At 38.7% G+C, this 12,789-nt stretch overlaps 1 protein-coding gene across 4 annotated transcripts in view; it reads left to right on the top strand.

Moving 5' to 3' along the window:
• The first annotated feature begins 6,624 nt into the window (after positions 1-6,624).
• The window catches only part of LOC116727125 (protein NO VEIN), a 44,312-nt gene continuing 38,147 nt past the window's right edge, over positions 6,625-12,789 (top strand). Inside the window, exons 1-2 of one of the 4 annotated variants that reach the window (XM_032574317.1) lie at positions 6,625-6,710; positions 7,795-7,864. Coding sequence is in view for 1 of the 4 variants with exons in the window: in XM_032574315.1 (XP_032430206.1) it covers positions 6,910-6,934; positions 7,795-7,864 (95 nt within the window). In the remaining 3 variants the exon portion in view is untranslated. Of the gene's footprint in view, positions 6,935-7,794; positions 7,865-8,179; positions 8,252-9,567; positions 9,701-12,789 lie in introns of those variants that run through there. The other 3 variants (XM_032574315.1, XM_032574318.1, XM_032574316.1) reach the window with 3 other exon arrangements.

The following is a 12,789-nucleotide window of genomic DNA, read 5'->3' as shown; positions in this document are numbered from 1 at the left end:
AGCTGTGACATAGCGCTTAGCTTTTCCCCGTGACATAGCGCTTAGCTTTTCACTGTGACATAGCGGTTAGCTTTTCCCCGTGACATAGCGCTTAGCTTTTCACTGTGACATAGCGGTTAGCTTTTCACCACGATATATCGCTTAGCTTTTCACCGTGACATAGCGCTTAGCTTTTCCCCGTGACATAGCGCTAAGCTTTTCACTGTGACATAGCGGTTAGCTTTTCACTGTGACATAGCGCTTAGCTTTTCACTGTGACATAGCGGTTAGCTTTTCACCACGATATATCGCTTAGCTTTTCACCGTGACATAGCGCTTAGCTTTTCCCCGTGACATAGCGCTAAGCTTTTCACTGTGACATAGTGGTTAGCTTTTCACTGTGACATAGCGCTTAGCTTTTCACTGTGACATAGCGGTTAGCTTTTCACCACGATATATCGCTTAGCTTTTCACCGTGACATAGCGCTTAGCTTTTCCCCGTGACATAGCGCTTAGCTTTTCCCCGTGACATAGCGCTAAGCTTTTCACTGTGACATAGTGGTTAGCTTTTCACTGTGACATAGCGCTTAGCTTTTCACTGTGACATAGCGGTTAGCTTTTCACCACGATATATCGCTTAGCTTTTCACCGTGACATAGCGGTTAGCTTTTCACCGCTCTAAAATATTCTACAAACGCACTGCCGTACATAATCCGTCTGGCACAGGCAACAGAACTGTTACTGAGAGTTGCTGCAGACAAACTCAGTTGAAAAAATCTGAGCTATCCCTTTAAGCCGGACTAGAAGTTTTTTAAAGTGCTAGGTTTGCTTTTATAGCTCAGGCGGCTCTGTCATTGCGTGGTGGTTCACTTTGCCCTCAAAAGCTGCATGCATTTTACTGACTGACTCACTGAGGTAAGGTTTGATGTAATAGCATTCCTCACAGCACATTACTGATATGTTGCAAGGCATGTGAAATTGACCTTTTTTGGAATAATGTTGCCCTTTAGAGAATGAAGAAGACATGTTGAGTTGTAGTAGTTCTGTGTTAAAGCTTGAGGGACATCTGAAATCCTCAGCCATGGTAAAGTTCAGATGACGGAGAAAGGCGTACATAGCACGCCTTCATTGCACATATGGAGAAGCACCATAAGTTTTCTATGCAACTTGTATTCAACAAAAATACCAGGCATGTTAAATCCTGAGCAGCTGAAATCCCATAAAAACCTGCAGCTACTCCTGCTTTTCATAAGCACTTACATGATGTAATTAAAAGAATGTATCTAAGAACATTAATAATGTTTCACCAAAACAAATATTTGTTGATACTCTTATAAAAACTATTTAACTCATAGTCCTGTGTCCTTTCATTATGCTTTTTAGTGTAATACTGTAGAAAGTTGTACGAAACAAATAAAAACTTTCACACCCTGTGTCTCCAGTTTTGAGTTGGAGTTTGTTGAACATAGAGAAATAGATATTTTCAAAATATACCGATTTCGAAAAGCACCAAATGTTAGGTAGCTGTAAATGTTTCGTCTCACAAAAAAGCCAACTCTTGTCTTTGCTGTCAATAAGTTCTCTTGTCAATAAGTTTGAGTGTTTAAGAAGTCTTTTCATCTCAACTTGTACACAAACATGTTAAATTTTGTTCCTTTATCATTTAAAAATGAAAAAATAATAACTGTAACTAATATTCTCCCTTTAGGGGCAGGATATAGTTGTCTCCTGTGTAAATTGTGTGGCCAAATAGTTATAAACACAAATGTACAGCATACTTTATTTTTCTTTTACTATAAAACTGAAAGTAAGTGGTTTCAAAAGTAAAAGTTCATATTAACTTGTAACTTCAGGAAACTTTTTCATACAATTAAGTATAGCTGATATATAGACCTGGATGTTTTTGTTAGATAAAGATGATACTGAAGTAAGGAATACCTGACCATGGGTTCCTGTGACGATGTCTAATGGTGCGTTCGCACCAAACGTCTTTTGAGCCTCAAAACACATTCATAGCCTGTGGAGCGTCGGACTCGTTGAACGCTTCATACGCTCAAAACGGTTCAAATTGCGTTGCGCTAGACTCTCAAAACACGCCACAACAATCCTCAACGCGTCTCCACATGCTTTGACGGTAAACCAGATGCGCCTGATGCTCAAAACTCGTTTGGCGTGAACGCACCATTACATTAACTCTCTGTACTCTCCATTTTTCCCTTAAGAATTACTGTTTGCTTCCTTTTTCTCCTCTCATCATCTCCGTTGGCCTCAAAAGATGGCTGCCCATTCTGACCTGTTGAGTTCTCGTTAAATCTGAGTCGTTCATTTCCACTGTTGCCACATGCTTGCAGAAGAGGACGGATTGCTGACATCAGCTCTGTGTTCAAGGTTTGGCAAAATATGACCTACTGATCATTTGAGTGTATTGTTCTATTACTGAGAACTGATACAAATATAAATTTGGACCTCACCACATTTCATATGATTGTCTTGTTTACCACCTTGAGAATAAATACCTGCCTGGGTATGATTTGATGACTCGGGCTGCATGAATTTACAGGATCACTTCGGTCAGTGACGCTTCTTTCATTACAAAAACCGTGCTAGTAACTTCCTGTCTTGACATTTTTACATGATGAGTTAGAAGGAAATTCTCCAAAGCCGAGTCAAGGGACGTTTACGGTCAATTCGGCATACACCACGCACATGAATATGGATTAATAATTTGGAGTTAGCAGAGTCGGGCAATATGTTGTAAGAGCTGTCATTACAAGTGCTTAAAAGAAGAAAAAAAACCCACAAGGTTCCCGTGAGACCATTTCCATCTTATGTCTCATTTTGTCCATTGTGAGAAACTATAGAGAAACTGACAGCTTTAAAATACTGGAAGTAAAGATTAACAGTGGCAGAACAGTCAGTATGTCTGTTGTCACAAAGTTAGTTAGGATGTTCTCGTCTTACAAACAAGAAGTGGCATGTAGTAATTTGAAGGTTGTGAAATGTTTGTGCAGACTCTGCTAATGTCTTCTGAAGACTTAGAGCTCATCTTCCTCACATGACAGAGATCTTAAGCATAACAAACGGCATACTTTAGACATAAATCATAGAACAGAAAGCAAAAAAATAAATAATTATTGTACCGGCGCTTTGTCTACACATGTCAATCTCCTGTACACAAATGTGAAGTCGTCTGTAACATGAGCCGACTGTTCCAGAGAGACACCATTTCTTCCCAATTTGGAGTTTATTGTCCAAAGAATGCGAACAACAAAGCTTGACAAATGGTGTTTGTACAAAAGTGAAGTGAAGTGACTCCCAAAGAGCTTTCGGCTGCACAAACTTGGTGTACTTGAAATGGTTTTGGGGAAGCTGAGAAAATAAAGGATTAAAGAAGAGCCTCAAGTAAGAAAATGAGTCTGAAAAGCTTCTCTTGTTTACGCAGAAATATTATTTGCATGCGTCTCTTTAGCAGGAGTGCAGAAATCATTAATTACTGTACAAATGTCAGCAACTGACGTGTTTTTGTGTGATTGTTTTATGTCAGATGGTGCCAGTAGTCATGTTACTGACAGCAAGAGTCTTGTTAAATTGTTACTTCAGAGGGTGAGTCCATATTATCTGCTGAGGGAGACCAGTTGTGTCAAGCCCGTCCTGTGGCCGGGTTCCCAACCCAACACCCTGATGCATTCCTGGTGGGCTCCGGAGACTCCAGCTACGCCTCTCTTCCTTTCTCTGCTGCTCTTCCGGCTTCCCAACAGTTGGTTGATTGGCTGCTCCGGCCCAGGGCAAAATGATGGATTTAGTGTTTATAGTACAGATGCTGCTCTTCAGATTGCCGTTGGGACCAGAACAGGAAGTCTTGTAACCAGCATGAAAAATAAAAAAAAGGACTTGAGTCATTTGTTACAGCTGCAGTTGGGAAAACAAGCAGAATTTCTCCATTGTTGTGCTCAGTCACCAAGCTAACAGCTGTAGCTACTAGTGACCGCTCCCATTTCAAACTCCTGACCAGACTGGTCATTAATTTTGCCTCAAATGCGTCAAGAACAAGCTGCAAGAGATCCAAAATGTCGGACTACGACAACAGGGTAATGTCGTTGTGTTCTGGGAGAAAACAAAACTATTTCCCTGTTCTCGTGGGGTGGGGTATGTACAAGCCTCAACACTGCAGGTCTTGATAATTGATAATTGATGGCCCTGGCATCATCCATTGTTTCAGACTGACAATATGGCGCAGATGTAAATGGGAGAGAAAGTTGGTGGAAGTGCTATGTCTCTTCTATCTATTGCATATTATGTATACACTTAAATATATTGTATAGTGGTTGCTGTCCAGTTACATTAATAATATATCACACCCAGTACAGTGATGACCTTTATTTGTATCTGAAAGCATATAATCACTTTTATTGTAAATACGGGTTGGAAGACCAGTTTTTCTTTCTTGTAGCGAAACTGTTATCAACTCAGGCTGGACATCATCCCCAGTTTTTAACTTTACGGCTTGTGAGAGAAATTGAGAGCATCGCAGCTGAACGTCGGAAAACCAGTTGGATTTGATCATTGTGGTGCTAACTGATAATCAGGAAATAATTAAATATTGTACAGTTTATTGATATTGTGACTTTTTTTTCTATTGTCATAGGACGTTGGAGCTCAACTCATGCTTGCGCAGGTGAAAGATAGTAAAATTAGAAAGAAAGAAGGCCCGCAGCCGACAAAGTCCATATTTCACAACTACCTAAAAATGTAATGAAATATGAAGGTTGCAAAGATCTTTTCTTCTTTTTCAAATTAATTTTGTTAAGGATCAATTTGGGAAAACACCTTAAAAGTAACAAAAAAGAATCATCTTACCGTTTGTTTCTTTGGGCTTTAGATTAAAAATAGTTCTTATGTAACGCTCTTAAAACAGGTTCAAAGTACAATGTGATGCTAATCGAAACGGTGTTTGTTTTTACATTATTACATCAGTGCATTCTCCTCTCTTTTGGCTATCTGCTTGACATCAGCCACCTGCATGTCAGGGTGTGATTTGGAGCACAGCTGCACTTAGTGGAATGAGTTTAAAGTTGTTGTTTACAGAATGAGAGCAAATGCAGGTGAAGATGATTATGGGTCTGGTTTCTGAAGTAGACAGTCAGGAAAAAAATACTAAAAAACATCAAGAAAAAAAGAATTTGAACTGCAACTCACAAAATCATGTTCCGACGCTTGCGAGGCAGATTTACTGACGTGGGTGTTAGACTGACCTCTGTTGGTCAGTTCTGGCATTACAACATCACGTCTTGATTATATCAGTTTAATGCAATATACTTCACACAGGCACGTGCAAAGGGGAGTACAAAGGGGGCTTGAGCCCCTGCCCTTTTTGAGTTTTTTTTATTTTTATTTTTTATTTATGTCAAAAGGCCTGCTTGTGCCCCTCAGCAATAAATAATTTAGCAAAATAAACTAGTCTGGCTGCCCTCAGTCTAATAATGACTCAGTTTCTGTCCAGTCCATGGTGAGGAGGGGGGCGGATTTGTGTCTCTAACTATCAAATTATGGGCAAGAATATTTTTCATACACTGGTTTGTGAATAAAAACGTAGGTCTGATGTTGATGTTAGAAAAACTGTTTCTATTTATATTTTCATAATTGTCTTCACCTCTAAACACAGAAATGCTTCAGCTGCAGAGAAACTTCTGACTGTAACTTCATTATTCTGCTAAAAGCCCGGTTCACTACATGCAGTCTGAGTCGGTCCAACCGACAGATAAAAAGAATGTCTGTCTTTATATCAGACATCGTGATATAAGACACGGTACCGACTGTCACCGCGAGTCACGACGCAGCTCAAAGCCCCGGTACCACCTGGTACCACCTGCTCTCTGTTCGCTCTGCTTCTCTTTAACGTTTCTACCAGGCACTACTAAAGAATTGAATGCTGTAATTAAAGTTATCCCATCCCTCACTACGGCCTCAGGCTCTGATGAAAATAATTCAAGGGTCGCTGTTCATCCAGATTACTTTTTTACAACCAGATAAGTAATATGAAAAGACCTTCCCATCTTCCTTGAGAAAGAATTTTCTTCAATGTTTTTAAAGAAAATATGAAGTTATTCCCTCATATTTGATATCTGTATGTCTCGTTTTATATTTGACTTGTGCCCAGATAATAATAAAAATAAGACCCCTCACTACTGGTTATTTTATTGAATATATTTTATTTTATTTATTATTATTTTCTTCTTTTTCTTTCCAGTGTTATATGGCTGTCTTGTTGTTCTGCATCACTTTTTTCATGTATTTTCTGAACACTTCTGGTCCTGAACTATTTTCATAAAAATTACGCTTTTAGATTTTTCTGTAATAAAGTTCATAGCGAAAAAAAACCCCACACTCACATCATGCTAGGTTCATGTCGTGCGGGGAAAAAAGCAACTCGTATTTACAACTTGTCACAACTGGCGAGACTGTTGACGCAGTTTTAAATCTAATGTTTATAAAAACAAGAAAAGAAACAGTTTGAATGCAGTTACATATATATATATATATATATATATAATTACACTGAACACAATGAGAATTTCTTTTCTGCGTTTTTCAGCAGAGAAGTCGCATTTACTAGCTTGTAGTACAACGCGAACGCAGCACGATGTTAGCTTCATAGCTGCTCGCATGCTAGCGTTCAAGCTACTAAAAATGGCGATTAATAAATGAAAGAGTGTTACGTTTTCAAAGTACCGGTGAGGTGACTGCTTATTAATACTTTTAAATAAGCAGCCGACGTAAATAGTTACCTTTCACTTTTGAGAACCTTTGTTATCTGCTGCTAATATTAGCATGTGAGATGTGCTAGCCAAGATGGACGGGCTGTTTTCAGGCTTATCTCTGCCATAAACGTTCAGAACAAAGACATGCAAGCAGACCAAACAGCAGCAACTCATGGATGCTGCTGCAGTAACAGCAGGTAGCAAAATACCCCCTTTCAGTACTTGCTCAGTTAGCTGCGTTTTCAAACGCTGCTTCCATGCAGTAAATTATCAGAAAGAAATATATCATCCACTCCATTATTTATAAGTTGCTGAGGGCTGATTCTGTGGTTCAAGTATTAATCTTAATGATTTCTGGAAGGAACTAAAAATGAGCGAGTGCAAGATGCTGCAGCTCTGCACTTATAGATGGAATTGCAGGGTGAGACAATTTTGCTGAACTACAGTGCCAGCATCACAAAACTCAGTGCAGCTGTGTCAAAAGCTTTGTGTATTATATATGTACGCGGATGACCTTGTGGTTTTTTAGTGCATCAAGTGCAGGTTTTCAGCAGCTATTGCTACATGCCACTATGTTCTGCAAACTTGTGGACAGACAATGAAAGACCAAGTCTGAAAAGACCTCAGGTTACAATAACCAGTAACCACTACAGTGATGCATTGAGAGTGGATCTGATAAGACCAAGATGACCCAGTGCAAGCAAATTGCTTGGGAGTCAATACTGATGTATGAGTTTATATATCTCAAAAATGAATCTGAAAATAAAATTACAGTGGGCTTTGAAAATCCACAGTTGAACTCTACATAATACCATTGACAGTATTACATTTTATGTAATTGTTCTTGATTGGAGATATGTATGTTTGTTGTTAATCCTGTTTCTAGCTGGCTAGTAAGTTAGAAATCAAGTTAACTAGTAGTAAGCTTGCAATCAAGCTAGCCAGTGGTAAGCTAGCTTGTAGGAAGCTAACAAGCAAGCTAGCTGGCTTTTCTGTTTCTGTTTCTACATGTCATAGCTTCTGCTCATCATTCCTGATCTTTCTACTTGCTTTTTAGCTCCAGCGCTGCGCCGAGGACACATAAAACATGATGCACTGAGAAATAACAACAAACTCACAAATCCAAGGTATGTTGTGCTAAAATCCTAACAAATTTTGCTGCCGTTTTCGACAAGAACACCTCTGTTTTCTCTAGCCTTTAGAGTTTCGAGGCGCATATTTTTCTTCTGCTGTAAATCAAAACTCATTTTCGCTCTGCTATTACAGCCTGCTAACTGATATGTAGTTTAGCAACTCTTTGGTAGTAAAGCAGCTCAGTTATTGTGGGTTATGATGTGTATCTGACATGACTGATCTCTTATTTTTCACAATATTCGATATTTTCACCACACTTCTTTTGTATTGATTGGTTACATGTCCAAATAATCTGTCCTGTTTCTAAGAGCCTTCATTCCAAGCTGAAACCTGTGTTCCCCAACCCTGGTCCTCAAGGCCCACTGCCCTGCATGTTTTAGGTATTTCCTTGCTTCAGTCCAGCTGATTTCAATTGATGTCTGATTAACAGGCGTTTGTTGAACTGCAATCAGTTGAATCAGAAACATTAAAGCAGGGGGAAACGTCTAAAACATTTAGGACAGTGTGCCTTGAGAACCAGGGTTGGGAAACCTAGACTCTAGGTTTCAGTTTGTCATGAAACAGTAGGGCAGCGTTTCCCAATTCCAGTCCTTAGGCCTCCCTCCTCTGCATGTTTTAGATGTGCCTCTATTCCAGAGCAGCTGGTTCAAATGATTGCATGACCATCAAGTGCTGCAGAAACCTGTTGATCACCCATATATTCAATCCAGGTGTGTAGCAGAAGGGAAACACCTAAAACATGCAGGGCAGGGAGGCCTGAGGACCGGAATTGGGAAACGCTGCAGTAGGTAATAGCCAATTAGTTAACGTTTAGGTAGTGAGTTAGCTTTTGGCTAACTCATTAGGTAACAGCTAACTAATGAGACTTATTTTCAAAGCTCGCCATAAACCAAAGACACGATTCCCTTAAGCATCGTGGGAAAATCGTTATTATTTTTGCCTTCTTTACAAGTAACGAAGATTTAAAAAAATTTTGTTATAAACTTTCTCAATTAGCCGTACATAGATGTTCACAACCCATTCGCTGTTCTATTTAAGTGCCAGTAAGTTTCAGTGCATGCATAAAATAATTACAGTTACAAGCTCTGGATTGTAAAAATGCCTGAAGAGCCTCTGCACTGCTTTGCCGTCTGCATGTTTTGTCTCTACTATCACATTTCAAAGCATATCTCTATCTTTCAAGTTGACATTCTCAGTTCCTCCTTAGAATTTGGGCTTTTTTTTTTTTTTTTTACAACTTTTCTATCTTTCAGCCATTGGGGAACTGTAGCTGCTTTTGTCCTGAACCCTGTTGCCCTTCCTTAGTTAAGCAGCTGAAACAAGGTCACGTGGTTTATTCCTGAACAGCTGCAGTGAATCAGCTGGTTCGAGCCGGGAATGTGAAACTTAAAGCCTGACGTCACCGCCTGTGTCTGTTTTGTTTTCCCTGCTGCTTCGTCACTTCTTCTGTTTCCTCACTAACTTGTTATTCCCAGTATGCAGTCCTTGCTAATGCTTTTTTCGGTGAACGGAAAGTGAAACATTCAAACGAGTTCGTCTTCTCACCCGGACGGTCTGCGTGAGATTACGGTGAAACGCACGCTGTTGCGTCCCGAGCCGTGTTGTGAGGCGGGGCTCTTTTCCGGAGAAATGAAACAACGCTTCTAGTATCACTTTCGTTTCTCCCCTCGCTGGCTGACGGTGAAACACAGAAAGCGCACTTGAGAAAGGGAGGCAGGGAGGGTGCGGGTGGTATATAAACACAAAGAGGAAGCTTGGTGGTCATTGTTGGAGCCTGGTGAAGAAGTTAAAGAGAGGCACTGCACATGTAGTTTGTGGTAAAGGAAAAGGTGAGAATAATATATTTATATCATACCATACCATGAACTCGTTTTTTTGTTGTTGTTTAAAGCTGCGCTAGAATGGCTACTGTTTTTTTTGTTGTTGTTGTTAAATGCTAGTTTAAATGTTCATGTATTTTGAATTTTGAGTATTTTCTCTAAACACAAAGATTGAAGCTACTGGACGCTGACATTTTGTGGTCACAAAGTGCACAATTTATCCCAGTCCTGTTATATTCTGACGATAATGACTGTAGTAAAACCACATTTTTCTATTAATTCTTTTTAATAATTGAGCTAACTGATGCATAGTTACAGTAAATCTAAGCTGAAGGATTTCCCTCTGTTTGCACACTCTGTTTGCAGCGGATTGGGTGTGATTCAGTCTGTGATTATGCTCTAAATTCCTCTTCTGTCTTTCCCCTAACATATCCTTTTGCTAAAAGCTTCATCTTTAAGCTTTAATAGGTTTAATAGGTGCTAAGACCTATTAAACCAAGACTTGAATGCACAGCAACATAGATGCTAGAGGTAAAGTTAAAGTGCACCTGTCCTCCTCTCATTTGTTGCTCCTTGGTGGCTGCTGTTGTTGTTTTGCCATCTCAGAAGTTTCGCTCTGCCTGTCTTCAGATCAGGGTTTCCATATGCAAATCTAGATAGACTGGTTTAATAAACCTCTTTGCCAACATCACTGGGTTGTTTTACGAGAAAACGAGACATAACCCTTCCAGCTGAGATGATAATCTATTTAACATCCTGTTGTTGTATTCAGGTAATTCAGTTGTAATGTAGATGCATTGTACCGTAGTTTAAATAATCTTGTTTTGACATTACACTTAACTTTATTATTTTTTTTCATGTAATATTGTCATCGATGAACCTTCTTTTCATGGTTCAGAGATTAACTTAATTGCACAAGTATTTAGTCATTTTAAACAATAATTCCCACTTCTATTTAACCTCGTTTAATTAGTAGGCGTGCTCAGTTATGTGTTATTTTATTTACTATGAATGTATGAAAGTCTTGTGTTGTACCTGACATCCTAAGTCAGGCATGTCCAAAGTCCGGCCCGGGGGCCAATCACGGCCCGCGGTCAGATTTCATACGGCCCGCAGCTTCGGTCTTATAATGTATTATTTATGGCCCGCCTGCACTGTCAGACAGAATAAACAAATCATAAAACTTGAAACTGTAATTCCTCCTTTCACCAAATGGTGGCAGCACCACTTTAATACTATCAGTCTCTGCATCCCTGCCGCGAACCCCTCTCCACTCATTTCTGCCATGGCCACTGCAAAGAAAACAAGTTTACAGTGAGGGCCGCCGCTTTCAAGAGAGATGGGAATTACAATACTTCTTCACTGAAAATCAGGGCAATTGTGCTTGTCTAATTTGTAATGAGACGGTTGCCTTGTTTAAGGATTTCAACGTAAAGAGACACTAGCAGACTAAACATGCTAACGCGTACAACAAGCTAACAGGGAGTGACCGTGCTGAAAAAGTGAAGCAGCTCCAAGCTGCACTGGCATCACAACAGCGATTTCTTTAGGCCTGAGTCAAAAGAAAATACCACCAAAGCAAGCTACGATGTTAATGTTAATAGCTAAACATGGCAAACCTTTTACTGAAGGTACATTTATCAAAGACTGTGTTATGGAAATGGTGGAGAACATTTGCCCTGAGAAGAAGCAAGAATTTGAGAAAAATGTTTGCCTGGCACGTAACAGTGTGGCACGGAGAGTTGAGGACATAAAACTGAGTGTTTTGAACGGTAACATCTGTCGTAACACTTTTCACTGTTTCACTATCAATAGTGAAAAGCCAATCGAACATTTATGCACTTGGATTTATGGCCCTTATTTTTATTAAACTCTTGAGTAAGATTTGGTTATTACTGTTGATGTTATGAACCTGTAGATGTGACACAAACTATTACTTTCTGAAAGATATTGTAAATGACGAGCAAAATTCACTTGTTTTAAGATTTAATAATAACAGACAACTTTGCATTACTTATAACTCCTGTTTAAAATGTTCTTGAGGCAAAGATATTTTTAAACTCATGCAAATTTAAGGTATTTCATACAGTTTGTTCAATGTTATCTGACTCTCCAGATATGAATGAAAGGCAGAATTTGTGTTTTTAGAGTTGTTCTCATCTGCCTGAGTGGCTTATATTTGGTTATTTTGTCATTTGAAAGATAAAGATAATTGTGACAATGAAAATTGTTTTATAACATTGTGTATTTGCATGAAACGTTTGTAGTTAAAAAATGTCCGAACAAACTATTGGCCCCCGGGCATCTTCACTTTATCAAATCTGGCCCTCTTTGCAAAAAGTTTGGACACCCCTGTCCTAAGTATTTAAAAGATTTTAATTGGTCAATAACGGTTTTGTTAAGTTTTTACGCGCTTTTTTGAAAAATGGCATTAGTTTGGAAACGGCAAAATTCAAAATAACTTCCTCAATCTGGAATTACACTTTGTGTGGCGTGGATGATTTGTGCCTAACTGACTTTTTTTTCTTTCTTTTTTGGACATTTTAAAGGTTAGCCCTAATTTTGCGTTACAGTCGAATGGAAATATATTGAAATTATAGCGCCAAAAATTAGGTGATATTTTTTCATCTTAAAGTACGCAAGGTGTTGTTGGGTCTTTTTGGTGATGGCTTGATATGAGTAACATTCATATTAGCCAGTATCAATATTGAGTTATATATATATATATATCAGTCATCAGGTAATTTGTTATTCCTGCTTCAAAATACTGCAACAATTTTAACAACTTGACTGAAAAGGTATGGCAAATTAAGCTAAAATACCCCTTCATAAATATACATAAAAAATATCCCAAAACATATCACAGAAACACAAACAAAAACAAAAGGACAGAAAACACACCAAAACCAAATCAGATACAAAAAAAATGAAGTAATTTATCTTTATAACCATCAAATACTTTCTTTCTAATCAATATTTTGAAAACCCATAATGAACTATACTTTTGTAAGTCCATTCCAGAAGTTAATTCCAACAACAACTAAAGACCTTCTTTTTATCTTTTCGTTCAATAATTTTCAAGTATGGCTTCTTAAATT

This window comes from Xiphophorus hellerii, chromosome 10, assembly GCF_003331165.1.
Source record: "Xiphophorus hellerii strain 12219 chromosome 10, Xiphophorus_hellerii-4.1, whole genome shotgun sequence".
In the NCBI taxonomy this organism is placed as follows: Eukaryota; Metazoa; Chordata; class Actinopteri; order Cyprinodontiformes; family Poeciliidae; genus Xiphophorus; species Xiphophorus hellerii.
The sequence above is the reverse complement of the archived record's forward strand: the minus strand, read 5'-3'. Positions and strand labels throughout refer to the sequence as shown.